This window comes from Acomys minous (genome assembly GCF_964271855.1).
Source record: "Acomys minous genome assembly, chromosome: 16".
NCBI classification, from domain to species: Eukaryota; Metazoa; Chordata; class Mammalia; order Rodentia; family Muridae; genus Acomys; species Acomys minous.
This window is the reverse complement of record NC_140498.1, coordinates 90,867,298-90,881,274: the sequence shown is the minus strand read 5'-3', so window position 1 is coordinate 90,881,274 and position 13,977 is coordinate 90,867,298. Positions and strand designations below refer to the sequence as shown.

The 13,977-nt window shown below is 49.6% G+C and overlaps 1 protein-coding gene across 3 annotated transcripts in view; it reads left to right on the top strand.

Moving 5' to 3' along the window:
* The window catches only part of NOS1 (nitric oxide synthase 1), a gene marked incomplete at its 3' end in the record, with an annotated part of 110,733 nt that overhangs the window by 31,931 nt on the left and 64,825 nt on the right, over positions 1-13,977 (top strand). For all 3 annotated transcript variants that reach the window (XM_084764820.1, XM_084764821.1, XM_084764822.1), the window contains exon 3: positions 3,675-3,801. In XM_084764820.1, coding sequence (XP_084620946.1) covers positions 3,675-3,801 — 127 coding nt within the window. The remainder of the gene's footprint in view (positions 1-3,674; positions 3,802-13,977) is intronic.

Genomic DNA, 13,977 nt, shown 5'->3' with positions numbered 1-13,977 from the left:
AGAAGGAGCAAAGAGGTACAAGAGTCAGTACTCTCAGCTGGGGGTCAGAGGGGTCCTCTCACTTACCCGGTCCCCTTGCTGTCATTAACTCTCACACGACAAAGAGCATATTGAGGCTGGTTCCGTGTCCAGGAGTCTCAATGAGCAAAGCCAAGGGTCAGACCCGATCCTACCCAGTCTCCACTGTGGAGGCTACAGACCTGCTACTGTGAGCAGATACTGTGGGATGCTTCAGGAACCCCCATCATCCAGGTGAACCCCTGGGGTGCACCAGGTCAGTGAGTCAGGGGCGTCCACTCCTGAATTTGTCCTGAGTGCATGGAAAGCAGACCACTCGGCCGTGACGTTCCCTGGGCTCCGTACTAAAACCATCTCATCCCTGTTCATCACGCACGACTTAAAACCAGCTGGTGTTAGCGACGCCACCCAAACGCATTAAGACGAGGAAGCAGGAGAAAGGGAGGGCAGGAGGAAGAAAGGAAGAAAGAGACAACAGCAACAACAAAAGCAGCACAAGATAGATGTTAAACCTGTGAGCTCCTTCCTACAAGACTAACCGCCTCGGAGTTGCCTAGGTGATGGACCTCATAAAGGCTTGGGTTCCCTCTCTGTCACCTGCAGCTGAGAATATAAGTATCTTGACATATCTTTCCTGCTCACCACCCCCCCACCACACCCCTGCTTTGTCAGAAGGGATATAAGCTAGCAGCCATCAATCAGACCTATTTTCACACCCCTGTTTAGCTTCAAGCTGTAGGTCTCTGGGGGTGGGGGTGGGGGGAGGGAGACTCGCATTGCCTCTGTGGACTCCGCTCTCTCATCTGAAACCAAGAGTGGTGAATGGCTGTTGAAACGAGATGAAATAACTATGTACAAGCACCTGGTACATTACCAATGTCCCCAAATGCATTAACCTCCTCCCTCGTCTGCTGAGGACCCATTCGTGGCTCACGTGGCGCTGTCAGTTCAGGAACAACAGAGCCGAATGGAGCTGAGTGACATTTGAAGCGGCTCTCCACAGCCCGTTCCCTAGTTAATTGCTGCACAGGTAATCCGTTGACTTGGGAAATGCTGGCCATCGAGAGCCACTCCAGGGATGTTTTGGTGACATTTTGAAGAGGGTGAGACAAAATGTTCCCCTCTGATGATGTAATCCTCACCCAGCTGAGGAACGGAAGTGGCTGGAACAAGGGGCCAGGAGGATGAGGAGAAGCCTGGCAGGATGCGGTGGGCTGGCCCCATCAGAACAGGTGGCAGGGGATGGACTCAGAGCCCGTCTCCCAGCTCCTGTTTCACCCCAATTGACAATCCATGCAGACCTGTGGGGAGTCCCCGAAGCTGGGAAGATAACAACTAGACAAGAGACAACCTCCATGCCAGGGACCAATACCTGGGAGGGACACAAAATAGCTGAGTAGCCTACAGTTGGGGACTGGGAGTGACAGTAAGGTACAACTGCAATTGGATGCAGGGTCAATAGACAGAGGAGAGCAGAAGAGCAGCCTTCATAGGAAAGAAGGACAAGATGACACAAGCATGGTTTGGTCTCTGAAGCTGGCAACCCCATAGGACCCTGCTGACAGAGCCTCGGCCGGGGCCGGTCAGAGGAAAGGGCAGAAGGGCAATGGGGCCTCAGGGGCAGGAGGGCAGGCTCTGGAACGAGACACAAACCTGTGATTTAGGAGTGTGACTTGAGCTAATGACTTTCTCTCTGGACCTCAGCTTTTGTGGTGTGATTTCTTACTGTGGTGATGCTGTGGTGGTGAGAGTGAAGATGACAGTGGTAGCCATGGTGAGGAGAACAGGGAAAATGGTGATGGTGATGACCACGGTGTTTGCGATGTTGGTGGTCGTGGCAGCAATGATGGTGATGATGATGATCGTGATAATGATGGTGACTGTGGCGATGGTGAAGATGATAGGGATGGCAATGGGTTGGGTAGCGATGATGGCCTTGATGATGATGGTCACGATGGTGGTGATGGTGATGATGATGTTGATGACAATGGTGGTGGTCATGGTGGTAGTGATGATGATGGTGATAATGATGGTAATCATAATAATGATGTTGATGACAATGGTAGTGATGACAGGAATGTTGACCGTGATGATGATGGCCATGGTGATCGCGACGGTGAGGATGATGGTGATGATGTGACAAACGTCATGATGGTGACAGTGAGTTGTCGCTGGTGTTACTGCTGAGGAGGAGGGAAAGCTAGAGGATTGTTCCTGATGGTAGCGATGGTGGTGACAGTGGTGGTGAATAAACACAACACTAAGCGCCTCTTCTTCAGTGTAAATATGTAAGCAGTAGGCTGGAGGCTTTGGCTTTACCACTGGCCACTTGTGACCTTGCCCCTGGATGAGTTATTCTTTTATAGCCGTGATGAAGTAATGTGGCAGAAGCGTCTTAGGAGGAGGAAGGGCTTCTGTAGCTCACAGTTCTAGGGTGCGATCTGTCACAGTGGGAGCATCAAGGCTGCGGGAGCCCGAGACGGCTGGTCACATTGTGTGCACAGTCAGGAAGCAATGAGTGAGGAATGCTGGGGCTCAGCTCACTTTGTTTAGCTTTTACAGTCCACAGTCCCTAGCAACAGTCCCGCCCTCACTCGAGATGGGTCTTTCCGTATGAGTTGACCCAGCCAAGATAATTCCCCACAGTCACGGCCACAGGCTTGTGTCCTAGCTCGACCTGGACTCTGAAGTTGATGGCAGCACTGACCTCCGTAGCCACTCACGTCTCTTTCTCACCCGTACCACCCGTGAACGCATGTCGATGGTGACAGTGGCTACTCCTCACTCCTACCCCACGGACCATCTCAAGGGTTCAATGAGGCAAACACACACACAAGGGGGCCAGGTGACCATTCAACTGTACGCTGTTTGCCTTGCAAATATGAGGGCCTGTGTTTCGTTCCCAGAGTCTCCATAAAGACTCCCCAGTAACTGGAGATGCTGAGGGGTGCTATAGGGCTTTTATAGTCTGCAGTCCTGTCAAATCCGTGATCTCTAGACCTGTGAGAGACCCCAGCTGGCTGGCTCCTGAGGAACAGCACATGAGGCTCACCTCTGGCCTGTACATACTCCTTCCTCTGTGCACACACTCATGATCCACACGTACAGTGTCTGACGTGTGGTGAATGCTTCATTGACTCTAGCCACCGTTGTGAGTGATATTATTTCCATTGCCATGTCCCCTGAGCTGGTGGGTTTTTTTTTTACAAAAGCATAAAGCTTTGGTCAAGAACAGAATAAATCTTGTCTCTTGCCTGCAGGATGTCCACCCATCCTGTGCCCTGCCTTTCTCATCACTAACTGTCCCGGGTGGGCAGGGTGTACCATGCGGTACATACCTGATGATGCTGAGGAGGCTTCCCAATTCTCAGATCTTGGAAGTGGGGAGGGGTGGGAGTGAGTGAAGGCAGAGTGGCAGCCACACTGAAGCCTGAAGCCGCACCGAGCTTTGCACACCTGAGCCCAGAACTGCTTTCCTGTGGCACTGGGTGTCAGGGGCAGGGGGTGGGGGTTGGGATGAAGATGGGTGGGCCCACAGCCTACACAGAGGGCCCTCTGAGTGGGTTGGGGTTCTGTACAGATGGGGGGGCTGACTCCAAGCCCAAGGCCACAATCCTGCTGTCACCCTTCCTCACCCGACCCACCTTGCCTTCCAGAGACCTCGATGGCAAACCGCACAAAGCTCCGCCCCTGGGCGGGGAGAATGACCGAGTCTTCAATGACCTGTGGGGGAAGGGCAACACCCCTGTGGTCCTCAACAACCCATATTCAGAGAAGGAACAGGTAAGCTAGACACTGGCGGGGAGGGGGCAGCCTGAGTTCCCACAGTTTCTTGGGGAGGAAGGGAGAGGGGGAGGGGGAGGGGGAGGGGGAGGAGGAGGGGAGAGAAGCACAAAATCCCAGAACCATGACCTGGAAGATAAGCCAAGAGGGCTGGTTCTGGGGTGTGAGAAGCAGCTTTAATCTGGATGTGTCATGTGTGTACAAGGGTTTAGGAGTTTGTCTTTTTTTCCTTCAAATTTTAGATTCCTGTTTCTATCAGAAAGGACACTCTTATCCTGTGTTCTAAAGACACCAAATATCCAGCCCCCCCCCTTTTTTTTTTCACTAATTGCCAACCCTAGAGACCAATAATATTGGTTGGTTTTGCTTTTTTGGTGTGTGTGTGTGTGTGTGCTCGCGCACACATGCACATTAATATCTTATTATAAACAGACAAAACTGTTATTTTATGTACCCTCGTACTAGTGAAAGTGTGTATTTGGCTTTGCTTTTTCAAGTATTAACATATCTAGGAGATAAGTCCCAGTGAGAAGGTACAGAGACTGTCTTCTTAGTCAGGGTTTCTACTGAGGTGACAAACACCAGAACCAAAAGCTGCTTGGGCAGGAAAGGGTTTACTTCACTTTACAGTTCCAGGTAAACATTCCACCTTCACTGAGGGAAGTCAGGGCAGGAACTCAAAGCAGGACCCTGGAGGCAGGAGCTGAAGCAGAGGCCATGGAGGACGCTGCTCACTGGCTTGTTCCCTATGGTTCGATTAGCCTGCCTTCTTATAGAACCAAGGACCACCAGCTTAGGGGTGGCCCCACTTACAGTGGCCCTCTCACACTAATCATCAATCAAGAAAATGCACCACAGGCTTTCCCACAGGTCAAACTGGTGGGGATATTTTCTTAATTTAGGTTCCTTCTTCCCAAGTGACACTTTGTCAAGTTGACATAAAGCCAGCCAGTACAGAGGGCCCAGCTCTTTTTCATGACTGTATAATATTCCAGTGTGAGGCTATGCCATCCTCTATTACATAAGTCCTTTATAATGGACACTTGGGTTTTTGCCACTCCTTGGCTGTGACAGTGCTGTCCCGTGGTGGCACTGTATAAATACCTCATTTGGCATATGAACAGACTTTATCGGGAGAAAGAAATTCCTAGAAGTGTTAAAGTTGAGTCAAAAGCCATTTCCATTTACAACCCAGTGGCTGCACCCATCTTACCAGATATGTGGCGGGGGGAGGGGGGCTGTTTGCCCACAGCCTTGCCAGCTCCATCTGCTACCAAGTGTTTCAGTGCTTGCCAATCTGCTGAGATCTGTGCTGACAGCTGAGTCACTGTCCCTTTCTAAGACTGCCTCAGTTTGGCTAGAGATCAGCAGCCACTTCTCCCTTGCCCGGACAGCTGACGGGCCAGGCCAGAGTGACCCTTGGAAAGAACCCATGTTTCCTACCAAATATCCTTTACCCCACAGCAGCAAGAACAGGGATACTCATAGAAGATAGGTCTGGAAGAGGGGGAGCTGCACCCCCTTTTCTCAGCACCTGCACACAAATGGAGCCATCCAGTCCATCTGAGCCAAGACTCCAAGCCTTTCCACAAGGCTTCAGAGAATGAGCCAAGCTTGAGGCACAGCGGAAGTGGCTTTCCTTGGCTGCTGATGGCTAATGAGGAAGCAGGGGATGTGGAGGATTCCATGCTCCCACTGGCTGGCTCTCCCGCAGCCAGTGATACCCAGGGACATTTGTAGATGAGCATCATTAAACTGTCCTCAAACATCAAGGCTATACTGGAGCTGGGGTGAGCTTGGTTTTTGAGCATATGCTTAGCACGTAGGGGGCCCAGGATCCACTCCAGCAGGGGTGGGGGTGGGGGTGGGGGGACAACAAGCACACCAAGGCCATACTCAAACCTTAGGGACTCTTATTCACCGACAATAAGACCAACTATTGTGGTCTTTAAAAACTTCTTCATATGGGGCTGGAGAGATGGCTCAGTGGTTAAGAGCGTCTCCTGCTCTTCCAAAGGTCCTGAGTTCAATTCCCAGAAACCCACATGGTGGCTCATAACCATCTGTAATGTGATATGGCGCCCTCTTCTGGCTTGCAGGAGTACATGCAGGCAGAGCACTGTATACATAATAATAAATACATAAATCTTTAAAAAAAAAAACTCCCTCATAATTTCTATTGCTTTTAAGGGAGGGAGGTTCTGAGAATGGAACCAGGGTCTTGGCATTCAAGAACAAAGCTCTATACACTGAGCTGTGCCACCAGCCTCATCTTTTTTTTTGAGAAAGGCTGGTCTCAAACTTGTAAACCTCTAGCCTCAGCCTCCCAACTGCTGTGTTTGCAAATGTGCAGCACTGGTTTATAGCCCTTTTTTTTGTTGTTGTTTCTTGATGAAAAATGAAGCCATGTGTGCTGATAACCCTCCCAAGACAAAGACAGACAGGAAGTGGCACCTCCAGCCAGATCCAGGCTCAGGCACTGTTTGTCCAGTATACAGTCTGTTGTCCTGAGTGAGAGATGAGTCTGATTTTTAAATTTTTTTCTTGATTGTTTCAGGGTTTTACACAAAAATACTGACATTTCTTCTTTAAAATGTACACAACGTCTAACCATATGTGAGCCTGATGAGGGGGGGTGTCTTAGTTAGTGTTCTATTGTTGTAGAGAGACACCATTACCAAGGCAACTCGTATGAAAGACAGCATTAAACTGGGGGCTTGCTTACAGTTTCAGAGGTTAAGTCCATTACCGTGGTGGGGAGCACGTGGTGTGGTAGGGCAGGTAGGCACTGGAGCAGTAGCTGAGAGCTGCATCCTGATCCATAGACAGAGAGAGCGAGACTCAGGGCCTGGCATAGCTTTTTGAAGCCTCGGTACCCACCCTTTCCAGTGACAACACTTCCTCCAGCAAGGCCACACCTCTTAATCCTTCTAATCCTTTTAAAAGTTCCATTTCCTAGTGACAAAGCATTCAAACATATGAGCCTGTGGGGGGCCATTCTTACTCAAACCACGGGGGGGGGGGGCAGCTGTCTGTGTAAACCACCCTCTTTACATGGATGCTCCACTTTAAAGACAATCCCCACCACCCATTTCTGTCAGCATCTCAGCAAGACCGAGTGTCTGTTGGCCATTTGTTAGCACATTGGTTTTATTTTTCTACTTAGGACCGAAGATAAATCTTTTTTGTATCCATTTGATGTTACTGTTACTTACTTTTGTTTTTGTAGTGCTACAATGACCCATTGTCTCACACATGCTAGGCAGGTGTTCGACCATTGAGCTATATCCCCGTTCTTTTGGGTTTTTCTGAGATTTGTTTTTATTATCTTAATTATGTATATATGTGTGTGGTTATGTGTGGAGCAACTCAATAGAGAACTGGTCTTGTCTGATGTGGGCTGTCTCCCACTTCTACCTTCCCCATGGCTATTCAGAGCCATCTCACCTGACACTTGCTTTTCTTTTTCATACTTTAACCAACTTTTTTTTTTCAAGACAGGGTTTCTCTGTGTAGCCTCTGCTGTCCTGAACTTGCTTTATAGACTAGGCTGACTTTAGACTCACAGAGATCTGCCTGCCTTTGCCTCCCCAAGTGCTTAAAGGCATGTGACACCACACCCAGCTCCTACATTTATTTTGTTTTATTTTATTTTATTTTTTTAATTTCATACAGGAGTACTATATTTAGATCATTTTCTGCCCTCCCTCTGGCCCGTTGAGCTCCTCCCATTTCCTCCAACTCCCACTCAAATTCATGACCTCTTCTTTAATCATTATTGCCGTGTGTGTGTGTGTGTGTGTGTGTGTGTGTGTGTGTGAATACAAGCTACTGAGTACATTCAGTGTTGCTCATAAGTACACAAGTTTAGGGCTAACAAGATCACCTGTCAGGAGATCACTCCTGGAGAAGGTGGAGTCTCCCTCTCTTGGCAGGTACGAATTGCCTATAGCTCCCCACATAGGGTCTAGGGTCATGGCCTTGTGAGATTCCCCCCATCCACACCAGCAGGCCTTGCTTAGGGATCCAAACAGTTGAGGTTTCAGGGTTCTGCCTCCCTGCCATGTCTAGAAGACACAGTGTGGCAGCAGACGTCCTGGCTCTCCAGCTCTTACAGTCTTTCCGCCCCTCTGCCGTGATGTTCCCCCAGCCTTAGGTGTAGGGTTGTGTTATTGATAGAATGGTCAGGCTTGAGCGGGCACCCCATGGTCAGGTGTTGCCTACGTTTTGGCCACAGTAGCCTTCTGTGTAACAATCTCCATCTGTTAGTGTTATGAGCATCCTCAGATAAGACAGCATTGTACACAAAGAGGGACTCGATGTCTGCTTCCTAAGTCAGGAAGAGACTAGTAATCATGGAGGAGGAGCAGCTGTCTGTATTTCTGTTCCCCGGGACTGGGCAAAGGGGCACAGAGTACGAAGGAAGCAAAGAAAATTAGGCTAGGCATGAGGAAGACCTTCCTAACTCAGAGCACTATTTATTTGCTAAAGATAATAATGAGACTATGCGGAGTACCACCATCCTGGGGGGGTGTATGTCTATCTAAACCTGAGAGCCTGGCATACAAATGCCACCCCTTGAACTAGACTGGGTAGGCTGAACTGTTTGCTCACTTCTATATAGTGGTGACCTCTCTGGGTGGCCATCTTGGTTAGCTGTGAGGAAGCCTAGAGAGCCTGTAGTTTCTAGTCTTTGGCGATACCTCTGTGGACCTTGTCTTGCACATCCACAGTACAAATGGCATTGGTCCCCAGACAAACTGTGCAATGAGCTACTTCCTGTGTTTCCAAATGCTCCCCACAAACTGGTGTGCAGTAGAAGCAGAGAAAAGCAAACACTACCTTCCCTGCCCTCCAGAGCTTAATGGCCAAGTGCACACCCACTGTGTGATTAGTGCTAAACAGGGAGGCAGCATGGGAGGTTTGCCCCCAAGAGGCACTGATCCCGGGCTCTGATGATCAAGTAAGAACTTGCCTAGCATAAGTAGATTAAAAGTGTTCCGGTAAAAACAAGTGTCTGTGGCTGACAAGCTGTGATTTCATATTTCTGAGGCTCTTTAGTGAATCTCTGCTGTTATTGTTCATGTTCAGGCCAAATGAGGCACAGGTCCTTCTGTGATAACCATCATATGTAAAATGTTACAACGCATAAATAACATGAGGCCTGGTGCTTGTCCCTTCTCCCTGTGTTCTTTCTTGTCTCTCTACTGTGACAGAATAACCCAGGCAGCTTTAGGAAGGAGAAGTTAATTTGGTTTCACAGTATCAGAGGGGACCGTCCATTATGGCAGAAAAGGCATATGGTGGGAGCCATCTTGGCAGCAGCGGCTGCAGAAGGGGGAGGCTGCTTGCTCGTAGTTTGGCAGATCAGGAAGCAGAGCTAGAACAGGAAATGGAGCAGAGCTATAACCTCAGTGCCAATCACCCAGTGACTCACTTCCTCCAGCCAGGCTCCTGGTCTCTCAAACACCACCACCTGCTGAGGCCCAATTGTTCAAAAACATGAGCTTATGAGAGTCATGTCCCGTTAAACGAAAACCCTCTACAAGACCCTAGGATTGGAACCCAGCCCTTCTCAACCGTTCCCCTCCTAGTGATTGTCTGAGTCCCCCATGTGCCCCAGTTGCTCTCCTAATCAGTTGCTCATCTCATCCATGGTGCACAGGTAGGGAAGACTCCAGGCCAAAGTGACTTCTCCCCCAGGGTCCACCCAACTCTCCCAGCACCCCACCCCTGTCTCCAGCCTCCTGCTGGTTGAAGCGATTAGATAGTCACTCTGGTAGCCTTTATTGTAACTCCTTCCCCACCCTTCACCTCACTGGGAGCTGGCATTTCCTCTCCCTGGGGACCCAGGGCTTCCTGACTGCTTTTAAAATGTCAGAATCCACTATGGAGTTTCTCTGTATTTCCAAGCTACTATCAGCACCCGAAGAGTTCCGAATTACCAGACAGGAGGGGTCAGACTCCTGAGCCCCTACTCCCTAATCTGCAGGGGACCCGAGGTCTCCAAGAACTGGGGCCTACTTTGTTGAATGGCAGAGGGACAGCAGCCATTCAGGTCTGGGCACTGTCTCACAGCTTTTAGCGCGCCATTACAGCAGGGATCCTCAGTTGGCCCTGACCTGAGCTTGTTAGTGATGTCAGAATAAAAATATCAACCATGGTGGTTAACACCACCGCCATGGAGATGTGTAGCCATTAGGGCCTAGGGTTCCCTGGCCACAGCATGGTGGCCAACAGTGCTGCTGTGGGTGGGGCCAGGATGGCCCGATCCTCACTGGTGACCTCCATAAGAAGACTAGTTAGCACTGGGCTAAGACTTCCCACTCATCACAAGGGCTCGTCATCTCCTGAGGGGATGAAATGGGTCAGGCTGTGAACTAATGGCAGTAACCATAGCAACCATGCCTGGTACTTACTGAGCAAGGTCAGTGCTGTATTGAGTACTTCAGGACTGACATCTCTCTTCGTCCTCAGCCCCACCCAAGGTGGTATTGTCTGCACCCTGCATGCTTCAGCTCTGTACCCATAGATTCACTGGGGCCCTGACCAAAAATACTGACAAAACTGTGTCTATACTGAACAGGTAATGTTTCTAGAGATGAGTCAAAGCACAGAGGAGACTGAGCTGGCAAGATGGCTCAGTGGGTGGGCGCACTTGCTGAACAAGCATTAGGACCTGAGTTCAAATCCCCAGCACCCACATAAGAAGCTGTACAAGCCTATAGCCCCAGCATTCGGGGCTGGAGACAAGAGGATCCCAAGAGCTGGCTGGCTGGCCAGCCAATGCAGTGTGCTGAGTCTCAGACTCAATGAGAGCACACACACACACACACACACACACACACACACACACACACACCACATGCAAACAAACACACCAAGTCCTGCTGTCTGGGGGTCAAAGCCAGGGTGGAGCCAGGAAATGGGGTTTGAATGCCCTATGCCACTGTTTGGGTACAGCCCTGTGGGGAACTTCCACATATTCTGTTAATGGCTTGTTTCCCTAGCAAGTGTGCTCAGTGTGGGCTGTCTGTCCCACCTAGTGAGGCCATGGCATTTGATGGGGGACCAGGGAGAATTCTCTGAATGCTGAGTCACTGTGCAGCTCACTATTAAAATCCTTTTCCCATAACCCTAGCCTACCCCTTTTCCACAGCTGTGGCCTGCTCGCTTCCCAACAGACGTTCTGAGAGCCGTAGAGAGAATCCTTTCATTCCTTTACTTTTCCACACTCCCAAGGTATTTGAAAGGCTAAAAAAAAAATTGTGTTTTTACTATTCATATTTAGCAAGTTGATACTCAGGAAAAGACAGTGGGAATGAGCCGCAGATAGTGGCAGGATTAACAAATTAAAAATTAGTTTCTAAGACACAGAGCCATTCTGGTGTGGTTAGAGGACCAAGCTCAGGGCCATGTAAGAACAAGCAATTGTGCAGCAGTCTCTCCAGCTTAGGGTCAGCCTAAGTTTTCTAGCTTTGGGGGTTGGTGCATGTATGTGCTGGTACACGTGTGTGCAGATGCATTTGCAAGTATGTGTGTGTGAATATGGAGGCCAGAGGTTAAAGCCATTTGGTACCCTCAATCCTTCTCCACTCTACTTTTTTGCCTTTAAAGATCCATGCATGTGTACAACATAACTTGGCCACACCCATCCCCCTCCCCTCCTTCCATCACTCCTCTCACTGTCCCTACCTCCACCCCCTCCCAACTTCTTGTCCTTTTGTGGTTTGTTTGTTTTGTCTTGTTTAATAACCTGCTAATCCAGTTAGTGCTGTCTGTGGTAGATTGTTCATCCCCCAGTGGATAACTCCACTTGATTTTCTGAGCCAGGGTCTCTCACTGAACCCATTTTGACTGGACCAACTAGCCAGAGCATCCCAGGGATCCACCTGTCCTCTGTCCCAGTGATGGAGTTTCTAAGCATGCATTGTGACACCAGCCTTTTTCCATGGGTGCTAAGGATCCTCAGGCGTACACAGCTAACTCTTCAGAAACTGAGCCACCACTCCCTGGGTCACACTGTAGCTTAAAAGCCTCTCTATCTCAGAAATCTGAGGCATCTCCTCTCTCACAGCAGAACAGGTCTGATCTCTGGGCACTCCTCCTCCCCACCCTGACAGACTGGAATGCTGTAGAATGGGGAGAGGGGACAGAGTGTGTGGTTGCTGGTGTCTGTAGATCACTTCAGGGACAGGATCACTTTGGGCACAGCCCACAGAAATCATTCTCCTGGTCCTAAGCACAGTTGGTTCTCTCCTCTAAGCGGCAATATGCTCGCAGCATGGATGCTGCACCACTGGGGTCCATAACTGGGTTAGGCTGGCCATCCTGAAGAAGTGGTCCCCACAGGTTGGAGCTGCGTTGCCCAGGGCTGCAGGAAAATCACAGTAGGTGGAGTCTAGCCCCTGTGGTGTGATGGCCTGCTGCCCAGCTTGGCCTGAGCTTGCTGTCCTCATTTTCAGGACAAGCCCGGAGCAGGCAGGTTGTCACAGGGCTGTCATAGAGCGGCTGTGCCTAGTGCCAACAGGGAAGAAAGGAGATGCTGGCTGATTCTGGACAAGTTCAGGGTCAGCTCCAGGACCCACTCACTCACCTGGGCTGTACAACCCAGTGCTGAAAACTGGGTGCTTTGTGTCACAGTTATGATGGAGGGAGCCCAAAGTCAAGGTGTGGGCAGAATGGCTCCTCTCTGTGTGCCTGGTAATAGCCAGGTTCGGGATCACAAGGGCTTCTTTCTGGGTGGGGGAGTGTCTGCCCCTGAATTCCCGTGATATCAGCCTTGTTGAGTGAAGTATATAAGGACTGTGTTCTAACTTGCTATCTTCACAGTGGCCCCAGCTTCAGTTAGGTTTACTGTATCAATTCCTTTTCTGTTGCTGTTAAAAAAACACATGACAAAAGCAACATCCGGAAGGAAGGGCTGATTCTGGCTCAGAGTTTGAGGGACACAGCAGATTACATTGTATCCAGGAGGGTAAGGTAGCTGGTTACATTGTATCCAGCCGAGTAGGGTAGCTGGTCCCATTGTATCCAGGGAGGATAGTTGGCTGGTTACATTGTATCCAAGAGGGTAAGATAGCTGGTTACATTGTATCCAGCAGAGTAGGGTAGCTGGTCCCATTGTATCCAGGGAGGATAGTTAGCTGGTTACATTGTTTCCAGAAGGGTGTGGTTGGTTACGTTGCATCTAAGAGGTAGATTAGCTGGTTACATTGTATCCAGAAGGTTGCTATTGACTGGTTACATTGTATCCAGGATGTTGTTTAGCTGGTTACATTGTGTCCAGGAAGGGGTGGGTAGCTGGGTACATGGTATCCAGTCAGGAATCAGAGAAAGATGAATACTGATACTCAGATAGCTTTCTCCTTTGGATTCAGTTCCAAGATCCCAGCCCATGGGGCTGTAGCACTCACAGTTAGGTTCTACCTCACCTCAACTCTCATAATTTGGGACCTCACTTACTGATATGTTCAGTGGCCTGTCTCCATGGTGACTCCAGAGCCTCTCAAATCAGTCAAGATTAACAACTGCAGCCACATTCAGAGGCACTGGGCTTTAGGACATTGATGTAAGGATTTGAGGGGACACAGCTATTGGAAAACACAGGCCCTTGGCCCCCAATCTGACATCTTTCTGACTGGCATTTTGAGGTCCTGGCTTCCTTCCTCAAACATTTCCTTCCTCCAGCCCCCACGTTCTCTTCCCTGCTTCCCAGAGTCTGCTAACGTTTCATCAAGTTTTCAGACCTTGTATGACTCGGACAGGAAGCCATCAGGCTGCCTTGGTCCTTCTCACACCCCAGACTCTCAGTTGCTGTTCCTATACACCAGGCTTAGGCCAGCTCCTCTCTTCCAATTGGCTTCCAGAAGATCTACCTTCTAGCTGCGCCATCCTTCTTCCCCACCTCATTGCTGAAAAAGCATCTTCAGGATGTGCAGCCTTCACTGCTACCCTCCCACAATCCTTGCAATCCTATATAGCCAGTCCTGACCTATGCTGGCTTCACTTACCAGTTCAGTTTCACAGTGATGTGAAAGCACTATTTATTCTGTAGAAATCGTACTTCAGGTTTTGCTAGAATATGCAGCCCACTCGTTGTAGCTCCCTATCAGTAAGAAATACCCAGCACTCTACAGTGAGCTTTGCTACTAAGATGGGATGCCCCGTGGATTT